Genomic DNA, 24,656 nt, shown 5'->3' on the forward strand with positions numbered 1-24,656 from the left:
CCTCTCACACATCTGTTCTCTCACTGCACGTGTGCACACAAGTGATATTTAAAAACTTTTTATTTGTCCAGGAAGTGTTTCCATGGCAGCTGACAGAAGCGTACAAAGTCTTCTCTTAAAAATATTATAAATCATTCTTTACATTTTCGCATTTAATCTTATGTACACAGAAGTCCACGAGCGAACCAGGAAATGGCAAGTGGAGCGGAAACGAGAAGAAGCGAGCGGGCCACAAAATGTCTGACGACATTCATCTGAAGCAAGGAAGATTTTTTTTTTTTTGTTCCGTCGGAAATAAAACTTCCAATTAGTCCTCCTTTTAAACTCAAACTTCCTCACTGCAACACAAAAACAAAACACCTTTATTTATTCAACGTTTTCCTTTTTCTTACCAAAATAGAAGATATAATATAGAAAAGTAAAAAAAAAAAAAAATCTTTTTACTTCAAAATTTGTGTCCAAAAAATTATTTGCATATGCAGCTACTTTGGCTCCTCCCCCTGAACCTGCAGCTGAACTTTGACCCCTCGCCCCAAAGAGGTCAGACTAAAACTGGGCGAGCTGGAGGAGAACACAGAGACAGGAAGTACACAGAGAGAGGGAGGGAGGAAGTGATGACAAGATGTACATAGGAGTAACAAAGTAAAAAAAAAAATGGCAGCAGGAAGTGCAGAGCAACACACAGGAAGTAAGAAAGAACAAAACTGTCAGAAGTGATAAAAAGGGAGCAACTCGTAAGGAAATAAGAAGGATCTGGATGCTGACAGCAAGTGAGGAAAGAGAAAAAAAGGAGGGTGTTAAAAAGTCAAGAATTAAGGGGGGAGGGAATAAGGGCAAGAAGTAGAGAGGAAGTTCACAGTTGGAGGAAGGAAATGTATAAAGACAGGTAGGAAGTTGGAGGAAAAAAAGAAAAGAGGAAGGGTTCAGGTCCCCTTAACCCTGTGAGGCTGCCTGCCTACGTGTCAAAAAGGAAGTCAGTCCTTTTGTGTGGTCCGTCGTGTCCCCGCTGCGACCGAGAGTCAGTCAAGTCTCTCCCTCCGTCCGTCCGTCCGTCCGTCCGTCCGTCCCGCAGCCCGCTGAGCGGCATCCATCCGTCCCCGGGGGTTGTGGGCGGGCGTGTCATCACCTGCACTCCACAGCTAAGGTGCTCTGAGTGGGCGAGGCAGAGGACGGACTCATCGCCGTGTCTGAGGAACCCGAGGACGTGGACGCCGTCGTGTTGGACACTGACAGGAAATGACAACACGCGTTTAGAAAAATGCTTGCATGTTGACATGGAGGACCAAAAGTGAAAACATTAAAAATAAATAAACGAAATAGATAAATGAATAAAAGTGAAAAAAAAAACGGACATATAAATGGAAATATATATATATATATAAGTAAAAATAAATAATAAAAATGAGATAATAAAAAATCTAAATAAATATATAGAATTAAATATCAATCAATCAATAAAAACGCTCTGCTTTCACATTGATTTATTTCATGCTGCAGACACAGGATGAAACGTTATTCAAATGAGGGGGCGGTCCTAAGCGTGTCTTGGGTTGGAATCTGCCTTTCAATGGTCAAGTTAGCGGGTCACAAGATCGTTCATTGCTGGAGCTTTTCACGCAAGTTGTTGAGACTTCCTTGTTCGCCAACACTCACGCCACCATTGAAAGGCCGTTTGCAACAGCGGAGTCCAACCCAAGACAGGCTTAGGACCGCCCCCTCATTTGAATAACATTTTTATTTTTTAATATTAATTTTGTTGTTTTTATTTACATTTCCATTTATTTTTTGAATTCTTATTTCAATTTTTGTCAGGTTTGCTTCTCCATAGCTGATGCGCGCGTGCGTTGGCGTGCGTTGGCGTGCGTGGCGTGCGTGGCGTGCGTGGCGTGCGTGGCCACTCCTTACCTTCCCGCTCCTTCTTTTTTAAGCGCTTCCTGCGTCTGTCGATGGACGCCACCTCGGACTTGAGGCTCATGTAGTATTTCCTGATCTCCTGCAGCTTGTCCTGCAGGAAGGAGATCCTCTCGCTGCTCGACATGCTGTCCAGGGCGTCTGAGCGGGAGAACGCAGACGGTCACGCGCGCTCACGCCACATTGACGTCAACGTTTTGTCGCCGTCCCATCATCGAGGTCATGTTGGTTTTGGATTCTGACAGTTATCGCGGACAATATGGCGTTATCATGGTATTAAAATGACAGCTCTAAAATGACCTCTCTTGAAATATTTGAGTGAATAGCTTTGTTTCTATTTTTAGAACAGACTCGAAGGGCTTTGTTGTCCTGGGGTCGAAATCATTTATTTTGTTCTTATGTCCTGCTTTGTCCGTCTCGCTCTGGAGGAGAACAAAGTTCATCGGAGGCAATTAACCGTAAAGTGCTGGCTCGTTTCCGGCACTCTGCGAGAAGCCAATCATATTTTGCTCAGCTTACGCGTTCCCTCCAAAAAGCAACGCGCTCATTCCTGATGACCGCCAATATGAGCAGTTATTGAAGCCTCCAATTTTTAAACGGGCTTTTGCCGAATTTGTTTTGTGTGCGTTGGCGTGTGTTACCGAGCTGGAAGGTCCACTTGTAGGCTCGCTGTGGCGAGGTGGCGCCGTGCTTTTCTTTGGCGTGCGGCGACGCGGCGCCAGGACAGCGGGACTTGTTGGATTTTGACAAGGAGGAAAGACGCGACTGGTCCTCGCTGTCGCTGCTGTGACCTGATGGGAAAAAAGGGGGAGGAGTCAGGAGGACGCGACATCTTGACGAAGAAGAACTAATGACGTCATGCAAGATGGAAGCAAGGGTGGCGTCACCTGTGCTGTTCTTGTCCATCTTGGAGGTCCCGCTGGTGCGCTTGTGGTTCCGTTTGTGTTTCTTGGAGGCGGGGCTTGCCTGACACTCCAACAGACGCTTGTGACCTGGCGGAGTGAACGCCGACAAGGTTACGGGACATGCACGTAACGCGGGCGGGGCCGGGCGGGGCGCGACGCTACCTCGGGCCTCCTGCGACACGTCGAGGTCGGGACCGGACTGGTCGCCCGCCTCCTTGTCCGCGTCCCCCACCACCACCTCAGCCTCCATCTCGGGGTTGACGCTGGCCGGGCGGAGCTCCTCAGGACAGGGGGTGGCGCTCGAGACGGCGTCGGGGAGGAAGGGGCGGTGGGGCGACGGTGGCCGCTCCCTGCCGATGAGGAGGGGCTCCGAGGACGGGTTGGGCTTGTCCTTGTCATCGGGGTCGTCCAGGTCGACTTCGTGGCAAAGTAAAGCCTCGGCGCCCATTTGCGGCTCCTCGCTCGGGACGGGGCCGAGGGCCTCCTGGGCCCGGGGCGGCGTACCGAGCTCGTCCTCAGGACGCTCCTTCGACTCCTCGTCAACTTGCGCCTGGTCCGCCCTCACTGCTCGATGGTTCCGCCTCTCCGCCTCGGCGCCGCGCAGGGGCGACGGGAAGGACTTGGGTGACATGCCGGCGCAAACCTTGGTGGGGCTCGCACATGACTTGGGGGAGGTGGGCGTCATCTCTTCCTGCTTCCTCTCAGGGCGGAGCTTCAGCTCCGGTTTCTCCTCCTCTTCCTCACTGGCGGAGTCGGTGTCTGAGGGCGTGGTGCTCGGGATGGGGGCCGGGATGGGGGCCGGGGCTTCTGGCTGGAGGTGCGGCGCGGGGAGGCAGTGGAGGACCACCATTGGCTCATCCGGTCTCTTTAGGACACTTGGAGGAGGATGCAAAGGAGATTCCGGACTCGCGGCTGTGGGCGGACTGGACATTTTGGGAGGAGTTTCACAGTTGTGAACCTTGAGTGTGGGCGGCGACAAAGGCGGCGTCTTGAGGTTGGCTGACGGTGCCTCCTGCAGCTCGTCAGGCTGTGAGGTGGGCCTGCCTGGGGAAGAAGAGGCGGGGCCCACTTTGACCACTTCCGGCTCAACGGTGAGCTCAACTTTCACTTTGACAGCTTCCTCTGCCGGGCCGTCCTCGCCTTCGGAGGGACTCGCGACCCGGGCGGCGTCCTGTGGTGGCGTGCTGGGACGGGGCGGCGTGACGGGAGGTTGCGCCGTTACGGCGGCGACGGCGTCACTAGACACGCCCTCTTTCACTTGACATGCGTTCTCCCCCCCCTTGTCAGGTCTCCCCCGCCATGGCGACACTTTCTTGTCGGGCGGCTCTTCCGATTCGCTCTCAAGCGTCGAGTTGTCGGAATCTTCTGCAGAGTGACAACATGATGGTCCTGTTAGGCTGACGTGGGAACTCAAACCAGATATCAAATGTACATAAAATGCTCATTTATGCAAATGAGTTTCAGTGATTTTTTTCCAACGATGTTTTACTTTCACTCGCTACATTTGAACAGGTCTCTTACTTCTACATCCGTCGCTACTTTTTTCAGCCTTTACCGATTAAATAATATTTGAATTATTAAAATCCTTCCAGACTATTATTCTGCTGGGCAGATTTTCCCACATTTTTGGCAAGTTATCTCATGTTTTTAGTTGTTATAGTGGACGCCAGGATAATTTGGCTGCAACTTACCAAGCTTTTATGCAACTTTTCTAACATGATGCGTTTTATTGGTTTGGACACGCAACTTTGTCATGTCCACTGCAACTCTATGGATGTGAAGGAATTCACTAATTTAGGCATGGAGATTGTATTTTGTTTGTTTGTATGTTCACTAAAGAATCAGAACCCCCCCCGCTCACTTGCAAATGTCAACCGACGACACCCGACTCACCGTTTGAGGCGCGGTCCGAGTCGTACATCCCGGACGTCCTCCTGGTCCTCCTGAAGCGTGACCCGCCTACAGAAACAATGGACCAAGAAGATGGCGGATGAAACATTTGCGGCGTTCGGAATCATTGACTTATTTCCAGAGGTGGCAAATCCGGAAGGTAAAAACCCTGCCCCAGTTTGGCTTGAGCCGCAGGTGCGAGCTAGCTCGAGCCCTAGCAGCTAAAGCAGCAGCATGGGAGCTAGCTAGCTAGCGCCTACGGCTCAAGGTAGCTTGTGTGGTAGCGTGCACAGCAGATCCCAAATTTTGTTTGGTTCAAACTCGAATGTACGTGAACATTTTTTTCTTTACCAAATGGTGACTTGGGAGGAAATATGTCTTCTGAATAATACAGTCAGTATATGAATAAATCTTGGGACATGGAGACAATTGTCATCTTTTTGGCTGTAAACGCCCCCACAATGGACTTGAAATGAAACAAACAAACATGTGCTTTAAGTGCAGACTTTCAGCTTTAATTTGAGGATCTTTCCATCCAAACCAGGCGAACAGTGCAGCAATGACAAGAGTTCGTAGATGTTGCCTCGCGCTTTTGAAGCGGGCGAAAAAAGGAAAGGGACAAATGGAGAAATAAAAACGAAATCAAACTTTCATTGGCTTTTCAATTGTTTGACTTGTGGATTTCATGGATTTCATTTTTGCAGGCCTCGATTGCAAAGGTCTTGGGTTCCAGCTTGTTGTTATTTGGGGGGGGGGCTTTTCCCCGTCACGTTTGTCTTTAGCAATGCTTAATCGGATTCAGGTCAAGTGATTCTTTTGGCTATTAATAGCACAGCATTCCACGACTGCCTTCAAAATGTTGCTGGCTTTCGGCCCGTCCGTCCGCACGCGCGCGCGAGCCAACGAGCGCTAACGCTTTTGGCTGAATATTGTCCAAAAACACTTCTTATATCTTGGTCTTTTTTGTCAAGAGTCACAAGTAAAGCAGTTCCACTCCCATAAATATTGGGACAAGGACGCAGTTGTCAACTTTCGGCCTCTTGACACCACAACGCATGAAATTTGAAATGAAATCAACAAGACGCGCTTTGAATGACGACAATTTGTATATGTTGCCTGCCACTTTTGAGCAGTAGAACAATCGGTGGGGGGGGGGGGGGGTCATCTGTTGGGATGGGGTGGCCGTGTCCGGATGTGCTCCCTTGAAGTCTTGTGGGACGGTCGGATTATTTGCTCCTAATGTTTCAACAAGTCATTGTTGAAGTGTCGATGGACAACAAACGCAAGGCAGACGACAAAAGCAAACAAGCAAGTAGCCGAGAAGTGGAATGTTAGGCAAGACGCTGACGGGAGTCTGACGAATCACGATGAATGGTCGCTGGATCGCTCGGGAGTTTCTGACAGCAAGTCCGAACAAGACCAGCCCCCCCCCCGTCTAAAAGTAGCCGAACCCGCTCACTGGAAGTGGCAATGCAGTTCAACGTATAGTAAAAGCTTATAGTCAAAAATAGACGGCTACATGTAACGGACTCGTGATGTTTTTGGCAATACAAGCCCGATCGTCAATAAAGATCCACCACCACAGAAGGGCTTCTTTATTAGCTACGCAAAACAGCGACTAAATAGTAATAATAACCATATTAGGCGATTTCACCCGATCGCGAGAGCGCAAGCCGTCGAAATGACGACTCTGGGAGATCGAGTGGTTTTAAAATTCTAGCAGTGCTAAAAGTGTTTGTATTGTTCTAAAATTGTGTTTAAAAAGTGATGTTAAATGCTGTAAAAAGATGCCAAGGGAGTATTTTGCCAATTGGACTTATTGAAGGGGGTTGTTTGGAACATAAGCCCCGTTATGGCGCGGTACATGCATTTTTTTTTTTGTTCTGATTCCACGGAGGAAGATTGTACGATCGGACGTACTCGTCTCGACGGTCTCGATTATTTCGCGACGTGCGTGACTTCGTCCCATCTCTGCTGGTTGCATCAGAATGCTTTACAGAGCGTTTCAACCTGATGCTAATGAAAGGAAGCTACTGCGAAAGGATCGCCAAGTCAGCGCACTCGCGGAATTGACCGCAAGTGATGCGCTTCGTCTTACAGAATAAAAGCGCAAGACCAGGCAAAGGCTTCACGCGGGCTCTTCGTCGCCAATGTCGTGAACTACTGCAGCCGCTAACGTACGCTCATCGCTACGCATTGCAACGGCACGACAAAAGAGCCAACTGGCTAAATTGTGCCTAATATCGCGGCTCGGGAGGGATCGCGAACGCCGTTCGACAAGTGGCGAGGCTTACTGTCGCCGTTGGCCATGTTTGGCGGCGTCTCCATGCGGACGCTCTTGCCGTTGGACCGCCCCTCGCCGCTCGGCGTCTTACGCCTGGGCGGCGCATTGGTGGGCGTGGTCCGGAGCTGGGGCCGCCCTCGCTTGGCCGCCGCGGGCTTGGGCGGCGACGGAGGTGTGGACATCAGCGCCACCATCGGGACCTTGTCCTCCTCCTTGTCCGCCTCCTCTTTGTTCTAAAGTCACAGACGAGAGGTCATCCCAAGCCCCGCCGGCACGAGCGGCAAGCGGTGACTCACCTTCACCTTCTTCCGGGTTCTCTTGCGGGTTCCTTTTTCGGCAGGCCAGATGATGCGGTCGGCCTTCACCCATTCGTCGTACCTAAGAGGAAACAAGCCGGTGAGTGGACGACATGCAAGTCAGAAGGACGTCTCAAGTCGGAAAGTGGTTATTTGGTCTACGCTTGCCTGGCAAAAATAAAAGGCGACAACTACGGGTGCCAGCCGATTAAAAGGATTCATTGGAATTCATTGCATGACTTCAATAGCTAACTTGCGATTAATGGCAAATTTTATATGCTAAATGTATAATGTTTTCGTACTCTTGTTAACATAAATGTGGGGGGAAAAGTTAAACTAAGAAATACGGCCAGAAAAAGTCATAAAATTGAGTTAAAATTAAAAAGATGTACTGTGTTGTAAAAAAAGAAAGAAAGTGTTGAGGTCATTTTTCTGCCACTAGATGGCATCACTGCATTCGTAAGACATTGGTGACAGCACAATGCGTTTGCTTTCCATATTAAGAGCTAGCTCATCTTTAACATTAAGTAACATGTAAAATTCTGCAAAGTTATAAAATTGTAAAATACAACGTGACCCGCGTTTCCACAAATAGTACCGCTAAATTTTGACGTGGATGTGTCTGCTGCGTTGTGACTGGAATTCCCCCAGTTTTGATTCCAAGAAAGGGACTATCAAGCAACTCAAAATTAACGCACTCATTTTGACACCCCTAGAGTCGACTAACTCTTGTGTTGAACACAAGAATTGGTCAGCGCAAAAACATACGTTTTCAAACCATCAACAATTTAAAAACACGAACAAATGAAAAGTTTTCTGTCATTACTGAATGCCAACTGGAGCAGGGGTCGCTTGGAAATGCTAAGAAGGGGAAGTCAATGCGTGACGTGGGTAAAAGGTGCGGTGGGGGGGGGGGGGGGGGGCGTCTATCAAGCACGCCATGGAATCATTGATAGGAAACTCGAAGCCAACAAGATTGGTTTGTGACATGACAGCACAGCAGCTTACCACCAGCGTGGACACATTAGAGTGCCTTGTTGTCAAAGAGTGGAAAAACCCAAATGTCGGCAAATGCTAACATTGGGTTGATCATTGTTAAAACATCATTTTGAACAAATGCAATTTGTGCAATTTTTAGAGCGTGTTTGTTTCTTGTGACGAAATCAAATAATGCTAAACGCTTACACGTTGGTGGGTGCGAACCCACCTGACGTTCCAGCCGTAGTAGTGCACCAGGTAAAAGTGCTCTCCGTTGTCGGTGTCCCTCTTCTTGATGTGAGCCTCGTAGATCTTTTGCGTCTTTCCCCGGCCGTACTTTACTCTCACCTTCGTCCCCGTCACGGCGTCGCATTCCAGCTCGTCCTCGCTCCTAAACACAATTTGGACGTTGGAGATGAATCGGTGTTAATACAGGATTAATGTAGATCATTTGTTGTGATTAATTAGTTAACACTTTGAACTTTGACAGCACTACTTGTATGTCAAATCCGGAAAAAAAAAAACAATGATGGCCAACAAAATGTTAATTCAAAAAAACAACAACAAAAATGTAAATCTAAATTGTTCTACCAAGCAAAAGACGGCATAAACACGAGTACGAGTATGTTTCTGTGTTGGATGCTTTGAGGGGGCGTGGCCTAGCGCGTATCCGAAAAGAATAAGGCATCAGAGATGTATGTGGCGCTTTTCTGCAGCACACTCTTGACTTCATCTTGGGTTGACCTTTTAATTCAGGATTAGCGTGTCCTCCATCCTCCGAGCGAGTGCTGCCATTTTCTATTTGTCGCCTCGGACTTCTTGTGCATTCCAATAAAAGGCTCAAAGGATGAAGGAAATGGCCGACAAATACCATTTTGGCTTGCGACACAAAAACGACCAAGCATCGGCTCAAGATATGTTGCGTGCAAAATCGAGTCCAAGGAGGCCCACCTGGCTCCCAGTCGCCGTTCCCGCTCTTCATCCTCGTCATCCTCGTCGTCATCTACATCCAGGTCGTCCTCCTCCTCTTCCTCTTCCTCCTCCTCCTCCACCTCCTCCTCATCTTCGTCTTCGTCTTCCCCAGATCCCCTGTCGGAGCCGTCCAGACGTCGGCTGCTGCGCCGGCGCGTGTCCTTGGGCTCGTCACCGTTGTCGTCTCCCGCCTTAACGGGCGGCTCCGCCTTGGCCGCAACGGGGCCACATCGCCGCCTCCCCTGCGCGGGCGGGACAAGATGGAAGACGTCAGAGACGCAAGTACAGCGGCACCAGGGCTGGGCAATGCGGCCATAAAAATTCATGCGTGTTGTTCTTTACCCCTCAATAATATCAATTCGGACTTGATTGTATTTGCACGTTGAAAAGAAATGATGGATGTTCAAAACAATGACACATATTGCCAATCCTTTGTCTTTGCGCGGGCTTCCTGTTAAAGGGAGACTTTTCAGCAGTAAAAAGTTCCTATGTTGTGGTTGGCCCTTAAAGTGTGGAACACAATCTGCCGTCTCCACGTTCAAACTGCTCCCACAGTGAAGGCTTTTAAGTCTCATCTTAAGACCCACTTTTATGCCTTGGCTTTTAGTTCAGCGTGAATTGGACTCTCCGTGTTCTATTATTATTGTTATTTATTTATCTTTTTAAGTTATTACATTATTTGTCATTTCTTTCTTTCTTTGACTGATTGTTTTTATTGATAGTTTTTCTTTTATATATAGTTTGTGTTGCTGGCTTTTCTGTGTATGATCGTGTGCGGATCTCAACGTGCAGCACTTCGGAAACGCTTGTTTTTAAAATGTGCTATAGAATAAAGCGGATTGAACGTATTGAAGATGACGAATGACACGTCCCAATCATTTATGTTTGTCGAAGTTTCAGGCGAAAAACATCCAGCGATGACTATTTGTTGTTGATCGTTCAGAATGATCATTTTGGGGGGGAGGGGCTTAGCCTGGCGAGCCGCGCTAATCAAACGCTAGGGCACACGTGTCCCGAGTCCTGCGGGTTTTGGAGGTGTCACTACTCCAACACACCTGATTCAATGATCCGGATCATTATCAGGCTCCTGCAGAGCTCAATGATTAGCTTAAATCTGAATCAGCTGTGTTGAACGTGGGACACCTGGAAACCATGCAGGGCCCAGACCCTCGAGGGCAGGACTTTGAGACCACTCGGCTCGGGGGAAAGCTCGGACACATGCGAACCCGTCACACAAACTCAATTGCCTTTCAGTTTTTGTGACAAGTTGACAATATGAAATCAATAGCGCTGATTCAAAACAGAAGATGCTGATTGGCCGTTTGTACAACGCTTTTCTACTGAGTGCACTTTTGTAAACTAGCTGCACTTTGTTTGCCGCTCAATGTTGGTAGAAGCAGCGCACATGACGAAGGATGTGCTTACAACTACGGAAGCTGCAAAAAAAAAAGAAAAAGGATCTCCTGACAGGCCGGGTGACGCACCTTGGGGAAGGTTTGTTTGTCCTTGTGCTCGTCCTGGTCGCTTTCGCTCTCAGACTTGACGTCTTTGTCCTCGCCTTTGGGCGTGGCCACGCTGAACTCGGCCCTGCCGCTCCTGGGGATGGTGTGTGCTTTGGGGGAGCGCGGGTTGTTGTGGTGGATGGTCCTGAAGGTGATGCAGGCGGAGCGGCAGTACTCCTCAAAGCCAAAGAGATACCTGCCGGGGGGGGGGGGGGGGTGGAGCGGGGGGGGGGGTGAACGTTGGCTCCAGGGGTCGGCCGCCGTGACGCCAAAAAGCCTTACTTCTTGTACGCCGTCTTGACGTTATACGACGCCGCTGAGTTGAGGATGGGGATGCCCAGATCCATGTAGATCTGCTTCCACTCTGTGCCGCTCTCAATCTGACACACAAAAGCCGCCATTTTGGCATATTATGGTCAACAACCACACTGCAGTTGACTTTGAAAAGAAATGCATTTTCGAGGGCGCCTCATTGTTGCAAAACTTCCGAGCGATCTGTGATCTGAAGGGCAATCTGATGTTGTGCTATGTTAGCGCCGCGGTTGGGTCATTGTTTTCCAAAGTAAAAAAACTAATGTTTGCAAATGTCTTATTTTGATAATCAGTCTTTTTTCATGAAGGACCACAGAAATCAGTAAACAACTATTGTTGATATGCTGAAATCAGAGGATCTGGACAATTTTAAATAAAAAAAATGAAAGGATTATTAAAATAGGTGTCGATTAATCTGACAATTGATTACTTGTCAATTAATCGATTCATTTTGACAGCGCTAATATTCTGTACCTCGTTGAAAATTGCAGACAATTTACATATTTATTTAAATGTCCACTTAAGCAATTCAAACTACAAAATGTTCTGCTCGTTGACGACATACAGTATCCAGAATTATTTATGACATTCCCAAAACTCCAAGATTTCCACACTAAAATTCCCAAGATTTGACATATTGACTATGTTAGATTCAAACCATTTCTAACATTGTGGATTTCAACTAGTCAATTAATTGAAGGCAATTTCAGTTCAGTTTCAGCTATTCAGCAATCACATGCATTTTTTACAGGAAAACAAAAAGTTTTCCTTTTAGTCAAGTTAATAGAGGGGCCATCTTTGTGCAACCCAGAAAATTATTTCACTCATGCACTGTACAGTTTGCCAATTATTTGTACAATTGAGCGGCGCCGCGTATTTCTGTTCCTACCCGTGCGTGAGCCGCCCACCATTTGTCAATCGCGGATGCATCGAGTGGACGTGAGAGCAAGTTACCTTGCGACAGCCGCCATGTTGGAACACCAAGCGGAAGAGCTTGAACAGGTTCAAGTCTTTGTAGCCCAACACTGGAGGCTTGTTGATGGACGTTCCTGGTGGAGGCGTGCGCACACACACACACGCACGGTCAGAAAAAAAAGTGCACGTCCAACGGCCAGCTGGCAGACTCACCTCGGTCCTCCATGAACTTGTAGAGCTGCTGCAGGAAGTGATCTCGCTCCTCTGGGTCTGGCTCCTCCTCGGGCTAAAAAAAAAAAGAAATAGCCGGCGAGTAATGGATTTGATGGCTTACTGGAAATTGATCAGTGTTGGCGGCTCCCCAATTTGGTTGCCACATTTCACAACTTCCCTCTAAGAAACCGGCAACATGAGTGGAACATTTGGCGAAATGACGAGCGAGGGCTCTGACCTCTTTGAAGAGCTTCTTCCTTTTCTCCTCCTCGTCCACGTCGTCGTCCTCGCTCTCTTTCTCCTCGCCGGCGTCGTCGTCGTCGCTGGTGGACGAGTCCAAGATCTGACTCATGTCCATCTTCCACACCTCGGGGACCTCCCTGCGCCTCGCAAATGCCTGAGCCGCTTCAAAGCCTGGAGAGGAGTCAGCAGGTGACGAGAAAGAGGTGAGAAGAAAGAAGAGAAAAATGGATTGAGGAGGAGCAGCAGGAGGGACGAGGACGTGGCGTTGTTGGATTGCACGAAAGCAGGCTGACCGCGCGTGTTGGAGAGCTCAGACTTGTTGATGCTGATGGAGTTGAGGGGGTGCACGTTCCTCCTGGAAACCGTGAAGCTGCGGGAAACAAGACAAATGCTAATGTTGCGCCGCTACGTTACAAAGCTACGTCGACCGTATCCCGACTCCCAATTCATCGCTTTCATCTACAATTTTGACAGTTACAGATCAAACCAGCATAATTGATTGATGGGGTTTAATGTTTAATCTTACAAAAATAATACTTATTTAGAACCAAAAGTATGAACAACCTGTAAGTGATATAGTTAGTTGAAGTTTTCTCACAAGTGGATGCTGTTATGGAAAATAATTATTTAGCATGTATTCATTTAGGTTTATACTGCATTGTGGACACCTGTATTTTCTTTAACAATGAGCTTTTCATTTCTTGTACATGAAGCAATATTGAAGTGACCAGATTGCTTGCTTTCCTGTCTAGCTGAGCCTCCCTTCCTCCTCCCAAAAAGCCTAACTATGCAGCATAAAGAATCTTGCCATGATTCGTACTGTAGACTGCCATGTTAGACTTGTGTATATTTGAAGCTTCAAATATAAAGAAACCCAAAAGACAAATTGTTTCCCAGTTTGTTTTTCATACATCTCACCCAACTTCATTTACGAGCAGCACAGTGACTCCGAACCTGAAATGGCACAAAGTGTCATTCCACCCGTGGAAATTGTCCCTTTCCCACTCATTCTTTTTACGATATTACAGTTGGTGTCGTGCAGGAGTTTGTCAGAATTGTTTTGGGGGGAAGAATTCAAATCAGCAAATGTACTGCTCGCACATGCGCGAGTCGATGAAAAATGTACTTAAACGGCCTCAAATTTTAGGAGCAAAATGTCAGCAGTTTGTGGCAGTCTGGAATCCTATGTTATATTTTGGGGGTAAAAATAAGCTTCATAAATGTATTTACCCAAATGGCTTACCCCTTTATTACAAACCAAATGAAACTCGTATCTCAAAGCCCCGCTGTTTAAGAAGCGATTGACAAAACTCACAACTTGGAGTCACTGAAGGACCTGACCAGACATTGATCCTTCTTCACCACCAACTCGTCGTTGCAGCTCGGAGACACCACCTGCACACACGCACACACCAGGAAGTGTTCACACACGACAGCGCACACAACATGACACACGGCAAAAAAAAACAAAGCTGGGCCGCTTTACCAGCGCCAGGAAGCAGGAGGCGGGCTGCTCCTCCTTCTTGACGCTGCAGACTTTGCCCAACAAATCATCGTTCAGCCTCCTGCTGTCGTCCTCGTCCTCGTCGCTGGACGACGACTCGTTTTCCTCGTCCGCCCTGAGGGAAAGCGGCCAGTCAGCGCGCCTTCCTCTTCGCTCATCCAAAAACCCTCCCAAAGACTCACACAGCCTGCGAGGAACGCCGTCTGCGATTGGACTTCTTCCCGATGACCGGCGTGCCAAAGTGTTCCGGGTTGGTCAGTGGAAGCTGGTCCAGCGTCTGAAGAGGGAGAAAAGGAAGGAAAAAAAACATGAGCAGGACCACGAGGACGCAGGAAGAACAACAAGAAGAATGATTGGGGGAAGAAACGGAGGATAACAAGAAACTTAACAAGTAGAAGAGGAATCCCACAAAGAATAACAGACAAGAAGAAGGTGGAGAATAAGAAGGGCTTGAAAAGAAGAAAGCCAAGGAGAACAGGACGGACATTTCCACACCTCAATGTTGAATGTCTTAAAAACGGCGTGACGTTTGAAAAATACATGCGCGCGGCCGCGGATTTGCAAATGCAGCTCTTAAAAAAATGCATTAAAAAAAAAAGGTCGTCATGTGCCAAAAATCAAAATGGAGATTTTTACATATTCAAATTCTGCACTTAATTCCCTTTAAAATGATATATAATACATGAACGTACCTAAAAAGAAAAATGGACAAAGTTACAGCAATTTGAATTTTGAGAGGTAGAAAGCCCTCATTTTGAGAAAAACGGCTTTTAAGTTTTGGTACTTGCATCTTTCAAATGTCCATAGCAACCAGTACCTTAGGAAAAAGATATAAATCAGGAACTGTTAAAAGATCCGTGGAAAGTCAATTCCAATAGCAGGCAAGGCCATCATCCGAGATTTGAACCCTTTCGATGTTGAGGAATGATTGCCGTTTAAATTGAAAATCTCCAGTCAATTGTGATGATATGGAAAAGAGCTAAAGCCCGGTGGTCCCGATGGATGAATTGGTCGGGTCCGAGTCCCCAACTCACCTCGCTCTCTGCAAAGTGCCGCTCGCCCTTCAGGCACAAAGACGACCGCCGCAGCGTCTTCTCGTCTCCGTCGTCAAAAACTGAAAGACAAAGCACGTGTGGGTCGCACGCACTGAAAGCGCACCCCCCCCCCCCCCTTTCACGCGTACTCACCGACGGTGTAGAGGCTGGCGTCCGTCAGCTTGCCGATGACGGCCTCGCTACACACGCCCTCGTTTGTCTTCACCTCCACCGTGGAGCCCACCTAGCGGCGCACACGCAGCGTTACGACAACGTCGCCATTGCCACGGTCATTCATCGTCATGGTGATGAAGCTCCTTACCCTGAGGGGGCCTTTGACCTGATCATCGTGGACCACCTGACTGCTGCTCTCCCCTTTCAGAGTCACCTGCAGAGAACAACAATTAGGGACGGGATAAGAAACGATTCCAATTCAGTTATCAATACCCCAAAATGCTTTTATGTCTCTGGCGATTGGAGTTCAGCGCCGCCGCAATTCATAATACAAAATGTCTGTTCCAAAGAGGTCATCAAAAAACACAGTAAAACGTGTGTGCTAACGCTAGCTTCCAGACACGACTGCTCGTGTGTCAGAAATGAAATTAGGCCATCAGCCAAATTGTGTTTCTCTTTGTAGACGGTCGAGCGTCCCCGTCGTGCTGCCACGAGAGGCAGGTTTGCATCGCATTAAGAATTTGGGGTGAAATGCACCATAACGTTCAAGTTCGCCATGACACTGTATAGCCCACAATGCTTCTGTTTACATCACGGATGAGCCGGATTACCGCTACTGCTCATGTGCTGTCACAGACGACAGGCATACAGACGGCGCAAGATGGGATCGTTTCAAGGGAAACGCTAAGCGACAAATAGATAAGCACTTCAATAAATGATGAGTCGGCGATGAAATAATTGTCAATGATTTTGATTGGCGACGTAGCCGCGACTAGTTGGCTCATCGTGGCAGCCCGACTGGTGAGTGGATTTTGGCCATTTTGACGGCAGGCCACCTCACCTTGACCTTCACCAGCCTCTTCACAATCTTGATCTTGGCCTCGCAAAAGGCCCCTCGGTACTTGGCGCTCACATCCGTGCCCACAGTCAGGTAGGCGGGCTCGTCGGCTGCCTGGAAAACACACACACAAAAATCACATACATTACTTTGATGACATCGCCATAAAGTGCAAAACACTCACCTTCATCTTTTGTGCTTATTTGAAGAAGTCCAGCTCGGAAGCTTTGCGGATTGCTGAGACGGAATACAATAGAAAATGTGTTAGAAAAGTACACAAATAAGTCTAAGCGCATAACAATACTACGCTAATTAATTAGAAGATGCAGCACTTGAATCTGAAATATTCTTAAGAGTTATTGATGTCTTATCGGGCCTACAGGTCTCGCTTTTTGCGGATTACCATTTACCTGAAGTATGCCTTGAAACTCTCAACTAGCTAATAGTGGATATTACCGTTAACTTCGTGGAACCTTACAAAGTTGAATCCAGGCATCTTCTGCTAGTTAGTTATGAAGACTAAAAATACAGTTGACTAGAGAGACCTTGATGACTGAGAAAGTACCCAAACATAAGAACCACAAGAGTGGGGACCCCCTCCCCCTCCTCCCCTGTTGGATCAGAACAAATATGTCAGCTCCTCCTTGACTTAAAACCAGTTTCCGTTAGAGAAAAACAACCAACCCAGCGAGCTAGCAGCGGCCGGTTCGGGCGGCTCGTCCGTGACCGAGCTGAGGAGGTCCCCTTCCCGCTTTGAGCTGAGCTGAGTGAGTCACGTCGCCATGTCAGCTCAGCTAGCGCGGCTAACTTTAGCTCGCTCCGTTCTTCCCCCTTCCTTCCACTCCCGAGCGGTTTGATAACGACGGTCAAATGGGGGACAGCGGAAAGCGAGCCAGCCGGCGGCCGGACGGACACAATGACGCCGAGTTACACGGCCGAAAGTACTCGCGGCTGGAGGGGGCGAGGTGGTGTCGGTGGTCGGTTGGTTGGTGGCTGCGTCCGCTCTCCGGCTAGCTGGAGCTAACATGCTAAAGAGGCGAGCGAGCGAGCTAGCTAGTTTTCCCGGAGGTTTAAAGCGTCTTGCTTACGTCCACTGACTCGTAGGCTCAAAAGAAACTAACTTTGCAGCCGACTGCGTCATTCAATATGACATTAGATAAGAGTCCGTCGCTTTGGATTTAATTATTTCATATTCGGCTGTTTGACAAAAGGGCACACACACACACAAGCTTTCACATTTCTTCAGTGCGAAAACAAGCCGCGGCTGCCATTCAATTCGCGGCTGCTGCTCGTGAGCGCGACGAAAGCGGACATCTTCTGACACCCGCGCGGCCTCGCCGCCCGCCCGAGTGTTCCCGAGCGGGGCGGGCGACACTTTTCGGGGTCGTAAAATAAACATTTTATACTCACGTTCAACGAAGCGTCTCGCCTGCCTCTCGCCCGGGCTTGCGACGCGATACACGAATAACAAGCTGTTGAGTCCGGAGCTGTGTTGCCCGCCAGCCCATTGGCGGACAGCTCGGCGCTGCTCGTCACCAAGCAAAGCGATTGGCCGGGGGGATGGACGTTTTTAATTGGTCGTAAGTGTTGCGCTTTAGTCATTGGTGGCTACGAACGCGGCGCCACAAGGAAAATTGCGACTCGTGCTGCGCAACTCCCCAATAAGAGGAAGCGTGGGAAGGAAAGCTCGCCATTGCTTTGCCGCAGTTTGTCCTAACCGTGAGGCGCACCGCGATTGGCTGAGCTGGCTTCCTTGTCTGGGAAAAGCCACGCCCCGATACGTGCCGCTTTGCTTATGGAGTTCACAGTGACACACGCAGAGGACTCCGTATACAAAATAGCCGCACGCTTTCCGCCCCCACCTTCGACATATCAACCGTAGCGGTGTAACGTTAAATGAAACCCAGTCACCACACATTGCCTACATCGGATGCACAATTTGATAAAAAAAAAAATAAATAAATAGCCGTAACCACGTCTGCCGTTTAGCGACGATTCAAGCGCGGTCTTCCACTTCCGGCCAACCCCAAGTGAACATGTACCGGTACTTGTGTCCACTTTACGGGAATACACGACCTCCTAGCCGTGGCACAATAATGCCGAAAGCTCAGTCTTGTCAAGAGCGGGCGACTTCAGTTCCCAAGTGTGTGTTATTGGCGCTCCAATTTCTCTTTTGCTACCGTGTGTGGTCATGCGCATTCCTCAACATCACGTCAAAAGCTCGACTTGTGTTCGAGCACACAAAACGTTCATTCCAAGCGCCACTTGTGTGCACATAACGACAATGGATGCTTTTACGTAACAGGAAACTGGTGACAGCGAGGCCATATATGGTCATTTGGTCAGACAAACGAGCATGGAGACACAGAAAGGGAGTAGGCTGGAAACATCTTTATTTTTAAAGCAAAACTAGAAAACATGAAAAATGAACAAGAGTCGGTGGTGGGTTCACATGTTGTCTTCATCCGAGTCGTCTTCCTCCTCCAGTGAATCCTAAAAGATGTAGCGCAGAGTTTAAAATGCAGTACATACAAAGCGTGTGTGTTTTTGCGTGAGTGCGTGTGTGTCACCTTGGCGTATTTCTCTGCTTCCTCCCTGATGTCTTTTGGGACGAGTACGTGTCGTCCGTTTGTGACTGCGGAGACAGAAAGAAGTGGTTAATCGCCACGGTAACCGTCAGGCATCGGCTGTGGACGACCGGCGGGCGGGTCAGATAGCCAAGAGGAAGTGACATCACAGGAGTTCAGTCCAGTGTGCGAAACCTTTTGGAGTCTCATCATACCCGCGAGCGAGCGAGACGGGCTCGGGTTCTTACTTTCTCCGACCCAGCTGAGCTCTAATTCGAACGCTTTGTCCTTCACCTCGTCGTGAACAATGTAGATGCTGAAAACACACACACACGTTGTCATGATCAAGTAGAACACCTTTTAAATAATAATAAATGAAAACAACTTTCAAAACAAACTTGCGTCAAGTCAACAATGACAAATCATCTGTCACCGGGCAGCGACTCACATTTTGGCGACCTCTTTGACCAGCTCTCTGCACGTCATGTCCTTCATCTGCAACACAAAGAAAGTCACATGACGTCACAAACTCAGACAAGGTCATGTGAAAAAAATCTTTCCGATTATTTTGGGCATAATTGAAATCACGATTAGGACCAGGATCATTTACGCAGTAACTGGTTAAATAATTCAATCATTGTAAATAAAGATTGTGAATGATGTCACACGCTCACCTGCAGTTTTTCAATTTCTGTCTTGGCAGCTTGTTTGGCTTTGCCAATAGCGCAGCCCCAGTAACCCTGAAACACACACACACACACACACACACACACACTAATTGAGAACAAAGAGGTGTGCGGGAACGCCGTGCGTGACCGTGGCCACAAAAGGTGCACGCGTGCGGTCAGACAGCCAAGAGAAAGTGATGGCATCACGTGACATCAGCATGTTGAGCGAAACCTTCTCTGCATCATCACACCCGCTCATGCAAATTGGCAAACATTTCACATGTTGGAACGTTGCCACGGGAATTCACGGGAACAAAACAGGAAGTGGAAAAGTCAACTCGCTGATTGGATGGTTTCGATTGGTCAACTGCAAGCCAATCATTTCATGCCACCAGGAATTGATTGGTCAAGTTTGTTTGTTCTTCTGTCAAGTAAAAACTTCATCTCTGACCAAAAGTTGGCAAGTATTCGGCGCTCAGTGACAAAGTGGCTTTATCGGCCTTCTGACTTGTTCAAAAAAAGAAAAGAAAAAAAGGGACGATGACCATTTTCATCAAAATGCCAAATATCGGCACGATAAAACATACTCCCTATTACAAAGTTTCTCCTCAAATGACGCCTTTGATTAGCAAATATTATGCCCCCCCCCCAAAAATATTTATTTTTTATTTTTTAATGGTTGTTTTCCACTTAACGTTTTCAAACTGTCCGTCCGAAATCCCCATGTAAACGTTTCCATCCCTGGAGGGACGGCGGCCATGTTGAAGACTCACGTATGAGACGCCCGAGGGGTCGACCATGTAGAGCTGCGGCCCGTCGTCTTTGTCGTGGGAGCCCAGGATGAAACTGCAGAGCGCAACGGCGACACACGTTAGCCACACGTCAGCCACACGTCGGCCAGACGGCGGACGGGAAACTCACCTGCAGCCGAAAGGTCGCACGGCGCTGTAGAGCGTGTAGGCGTGCACGTACATGGCCACGCGATCCGACAGGTGCTGCGGGAAACAGCGAGCGCCGTTAGCGGACGCCGACAACAATACACACAAACGTACATTCGATGTATTTATGTAGTATTATTTTTTTTTATGATTATTTAATTAATTTATTTGTATTTATGCTAGGGCATACAGAAGGCCAGCAGGTGGCAGCAGAGTATACGAGATCAACCAGGGCCATGTTGCAAACAAGCTGTTTTCCCAGATTTGTGAACGACAATAAAATTTAGCTCTATTCTAATGCTCATTATTGCAAAACGGAAACAGATAGAAGTATAAAGAAAGAAAAGACTCTCATCTGTCCTTTGGTAGGTTCCATGTTTTTATAGCCATAGAACAGAATATTCTGTGGGCCTTGCAAAATCAGTCCAAATCCAGTCAAACAGCCCGGAGCGAAGGGGATTGCTTCAATGAAAATGAGTTCAAATCAAAGGAAATTCAATGAACCCGTTATGTTGGTTGTGTTTTGAGAAAACCTGTAAAAGTGTTTTACAAATTCCTAAACCGGGCTGAGAAATTCAACCAACTCAAAGCGACATCATAAATGTCGTAAAAGGCAATTTTCTACATTTGCGTTGATGCGTCATTTTAATCCGCCGGCTTTCTTTTCTTTTACCGACTCGTGTGAAAGTTTACCTTGAGAGGGATGTCGTGTCCGTAGCTGGAGCGGAAGTTGGCGGCTTCTTCGCGGGCCACCTGAGCGAGCGAGCGGGCGTCGGCCAGGAGTCCCGCCACGGCCTGGGGAAGGGAGGGGCATCAGGCGGTTACCGTGGTTACACGCCACAGGCACATCAACCGTGAGCCCAACAAGTCACACCCACTCAAAAATACTAAAAACAGGAAGTGACCTCCAAATACGCGCGTTACGCCAGCGCAAAATTTCCATCAACTTTACTGTCCTGTTGTGAAAAATAATGATTTAGCACGTCTGAACACAAGTTTATACTGTATTGCGGACACCAGTTCTTTCTTTAAACAATGAGCTTTTCACTTCTTGCAAATAAAGCAATATTGACGTGACTGATAACTCTTTGACTGCCAGACGTTTTCAGAAAAGGGATGCCGTGGGTGCCAGCCGATTTAAGCATTTTTGACTGATCTTTCAAGGTCCACAGAAAATGTTGTGTTTGGACTATGGAAACACACATACTATCAAATGAAAGATTGGACTCTCATTTTTCATCAGAAAAAAAAGTTTGTTTCTACCTTATTCCGTTTTTCAGTAATCAACAATAGAAAATGGTTAGTTTCCCCTTTGTTTTGAAAAAAACGTCTTTTAACGTCTTTGGCACTCCTCCATAGGATTTTACTAAACGTTATTTAACGTTTTTGGCAGTCAAAGAGATAAGCAACAAACTGATTGCTTTCCTGTCTAGCTGAGCCTCCCCTTCTCCTCCCAAAACCTCACCAGGCTGCATAAAAATCTTCCCATAATAATTGACCTGTAGAAGATTTGTGTTTACATTTCATGCTTCAAATGTAAAGAAACCCAAATTGTTTTCCGGACTGCTTTGTTCATCTCGCCTGACTACTGAAAACGTCTGTTGCATTTTTAAAACGTGACCGTTTTGTTATGCTACATGGTGCTTTACACAAAGTTTCAATTTTATTTATACCGTAGACTTTTAGTAGGACTCAAATGTAAAAAACCCGCAAAATTGTTGATCATTGTTTTCACAATTAAAAGCAGAATGTTTTTGAAAATACACTGAGATGAATCCATCTGCTTTCACGGAAGACTCGAGAATATTTATTGGTGAGAGGCTGAAAATCGTAAGATTTGGGTCTTTTTAAGTCAGGTCTCTAAACAAGTCATCCATTATCAAAACAGTTGCCAATTAACTTTACGATCAATTACTCCTCTTGTTCACTGCCACCAATCGTTTCACAGAATCAGCCGGCCCTAGTGTTTGTGTGTGTGCGTGGTTACCATGCCGACGTGTCTGTCAATGTTGAAGATGCGTTTGTTGGAACCCTGTTCGTACAGTTTGGACAAAACCAGCTTCTCCACACCAAACACGACGCCATCTTTGCAGCGGATTCCGATGGCTGTGCTGAACATTAAGCACGCACACAAATGTTAGGATTGGTCTTGTGTTTGCGTGACGTACCGCCAGTGCGCCCACCTGCTGTTCTCAACAGCCTTGATGGCGTACTCCACTTGGAAGACACGTCCGTCAGGAGAGAAGGTGGACGCCGACAAGTCGTACTAGAACACAACACAGGCAGACAGGAAGTTTGCGGTTAAGTGATGTGTTCAGATGGTGCTTGACAACAAAACAAACCGGGATTGCCCGAAACGCTTGTCACGCAACTATGCATGATCACCACCAATATTCACAAGAATCGCAGATTAGCGTGACCATTTACAAATAAATTAATTAATCGACGTGCGAAAGTTGATTAATTTCCATAATTCCATTCTTAAACTTTTATAGATTATAGAATCGGGGCCCAAAATGAAAACAACTCCAATTATTATTATTTGACATCATTTGGGCTTCGAACTAGTAAAACCCACGAAAACGGGAATTAAAAAAATTGGGCTACTATGAATAAATCACAATGTAAATCTTAGTTTTTGCAGACCCCCAAAAAACGTAATTAGGTTGACATAAAAAAAAATCGAAACAATAAGTCAATCTTTACTTTGATAGACACGTGTGAGATAAGCATTGATGCTAGCTAGCGGTTAGCATCATTCGCAATTACATTTTAAAACTGAATTTTCTTATTTAAAAAATAACTGCCACTTGTAACTCACCAGAATGCGTATGGCATTCAAATATTTACTACTACTGATGCTCACCTAGCGATGAAACGGGTGGAGAATCTCAGACGAAGGTCGACGGAGCACGGGCGTGACACACGTGAAGTCCTTCACGCCACAAAATGTTCATTCTGGCCCGCGTGGCCAAAATCACGAGCCAGAAAACTGCCGTAAACTGTAGTCGTAAAACTGTCGTAAAGCTGTCGCAAAGCTGTCGTACTATGGCGTCAAATGAGCATCGCGCAAAAAAAATAAAAATAAATCAAGCTTACGCAGTAATTACAGCTGGGCTACACTTGACAAACCAGGCAAAAATCACGTCATCTGAAAAGCTTTTATCGTGATAAATACCCAACGAGATCAGTTTGACTTATACGTCCTAAACATTTGTTTTCTTTGTAAATCTTGGTTGTTGCTGGTGTTTTTGTTGTTTTTACAATTTGGTCCATCAAGTGATTCACTGGATGTGCTTCATGCCCCGCTTGACGCCCTTTTGTGTCTTTTCACGAAGTTTTCATATTGTTTTGCCACCGAAATTAGGCTGTCATCGGCATTACCGGCTTAATCATAACACTCTTGACTAAGTTTATAAGGTCTGCTTCTTAAATGTGGAAAGTTATTCAATAAACACGGAAACTAAACGGTGTGGCAGCAATACGCTAGAAAGTGTAAACATATATAACAATCAGATTTAAAGTGAGCGCTTTTAATACAGATGTTTCCAGTTCAGGCACATCCAGTATGGCGGACTCGCTGACGTATCCACCCGCTCAGCGAGGCATCGCCGTATACATATGTATGAATAAAATGAACCTCGGTTCTTCTCGAAGAACGCGAGCGAGGTTTCTAATGTTTATTGCGAATCAGTCACGCTATTTAGTCGAACTGCAACACAAGATTTTGGCTCGCTTTTAGTTTCAGTTTAGCATCGCGGTGCTAGGCCGGCCTCGCTGCAGTGAAGTGACTCAGCAGGCTAACAGCCAACTCGTAGTCGCTAGTTAAATGCTGCTTTTCATGAAATACTTTGCCCCAAACAAATGTTGAAAACTAGAACAGTTAGGTATAGAAAATAAAGTGTGTCATGTGAGACAAAATACTTACCCCGGTCCCAATGGAGCTCATTTTGACGCCAACTGTTGGTCCAGTGAGAAAGTGCAAAAGCTAAGAGGGCTGCGTTTGCTATAGCATCAAGCTAGAAGTATTCGGACGAACACTTCCGGCAACCGCCTTCACAATAACAGGTCATTACTTCAGATACGAAAATGTGTTTGCAAATGAGTAAATAATAAATAATAATAATAATAATAATAGATGGTGATGATAATAATAATAATAGATGATAATAATAATAAATGAATAAATAAATAAATCACGCCATAAACATAGATACAGGATACTAAGGCCTTGTTCAGACTGGCAGCCCAAACCCAATTTGTATCCCATCCAGATTGAATGTGGGTGGCTCATGTAGTCTGAATAGTCACAAAGCAGTAAGCACATGAAATCCAACCCCTGTGCGTTATTTGACCATTTTTGGGCTTTTTGTTGGTTCTGACCAAGCCATTTCAAAATAAAATAACGCCCAGGGGTGAAAAATCGCTTAAAGCGATTGCGAGGAACGGGAAGTACGGAGCGGTAAACAGCGTCACATGACGTCAAACACGACTCGCGCTGCGGACGTCGAC

At 47.0% G+C, this 24,656-nt stretch overlaps 2 protein-coding genes and 2 non-coding genes across 7 annotated transcripts; all 4 read right to left on the minus strand.

Moving 5' to 3' along the window:
- Positions 1-42: 42 nt before the first annotated feature.
- arid4a (AT-rich interactive domain 4A) lies at positions 43-17,545 on the minus strand. Of its 4 annotated transcripts, none has more exons than XM_077564948.1 (26): positions 17,382-17,545; positions 16,156-16,208; positions 15,975-16,085; positions 15,282-15,347; positions 15,113-15,203; positions 14,960-15,039; positions 14,108-14,202; positions 13,908-14,040; positions 13,737-13,816; positions 12,715-12,791; positions 12,417-12,592; positions 12,179-12,251; positions 12,005-12,099; positions 11,021-11,118; positions 10,721-10,934; positions 9,216-9,478; positions 8,494-8,655; positions 7,293-7,368; positions 7,001-7,223; positions 4,710-4,775; positions 2,979-4,181; positions 2,799-2,903; positions 2,553-2,702; positions 1,906-2,052; positions 1,127-1,226; positions 43-338 (listed from the first exon to the last, which is right to left on the minus strand). In XM_077564948.1, the coding sequence occupies exons 2-26, from the start codon at positions 16,159-16,161 to the stop codon at positions 326-328; spliced, it is 3,903 nt and encodes a 1,300-aa protein (XP_077421074.1). In that variant the 5' UTR covers positions 16,162-16,208; positions 17,382-17,545; the 3' UTR covers positions 43-325. The 4 variants fall into 4 exon arrangements, with proteins under 4 accessions (XP_077421074.1, XP_077421072.1, XP_077421073.1 ...); XM_077564946.1 differs by having other exon boundaries at positions 7,287-7,368; positions 17,382-17,544; XM_077564947.1 differs by lacking the exon at positions 17,382-17,545 and adding an exon at positions 16,656-17,335 and having other exon boundaries at positions 7,287-7,368.
- An 802-nt stretch (positions 17,546-18,347) lies between these two features.
- psma3 (proteasome 20S subunit alpha 3) lies at positions 18,348-24,214 on the minus strand. The gene is made up of 11 exons (XM_077564975.1): positions 24,073-24,214; positions 22,328-22,410; positions 22,132-22,255; positions 20,838-20,939; positions 20,128-20,201; positions 19,980-20,052; positions 19,213-19,278; positions 18,987-19,033; positions 18,787-18,854; positions 18,542-18,606; positions 18,348-18,464 (listed from the first exon to the last, which is right to left on the minus strand). Exons 1-11 carry the CDS (start codon positions 24,091-24,093, stop codon positions 18,420-18,422), a joined length of 768 nt encoding a protein of 255 aa, XP_077421101.1. The 5' UTR covers positions 24,094-24,214; the 3' UTR covers positions 18,348-18,419.
- Positions 18,677-18,756, minus strand: LOC144042009 (small nucleolar RNA SNORD53/SNORD92). The gene has a single exon (XR_013290498.1). It is a non-coding gene; the product is annotated as a small nucleolar RNA SNORD53/SNORD92 (small nucleolar RNA).
- LOC144042010 (small nucleolar RNA SNORD53/SNORD92) lies at positions 19,380-19,460 on the minus strand. Its single transcript, XR_013290499.1, has one exon. It is a non-coding gene; the product is annotated as a small nucleolar RNA SNORD53/SNORD92 (small nucleolar RNA).
- Positions 24,215-24,656: the final 442 nt, after the last annotated feature.

The sequence above is a fragment of the Vanacampus margaritifer genome, chromosome 1 (genome assembly GCF_051991255.1).
Source record: "Vanacampus margaritifer isolate UIUO_Vmar chromosome 1, RoL_Vmar_1.0, whole genome shotgun sequence".
Classification (NCBI taxonomy): Eukaryota; Metazoa; Chordata; class Actinopteri; order Syngnathiformes; family Syngnathidae; genus Vanacampus; species Vanacampus margaritifer.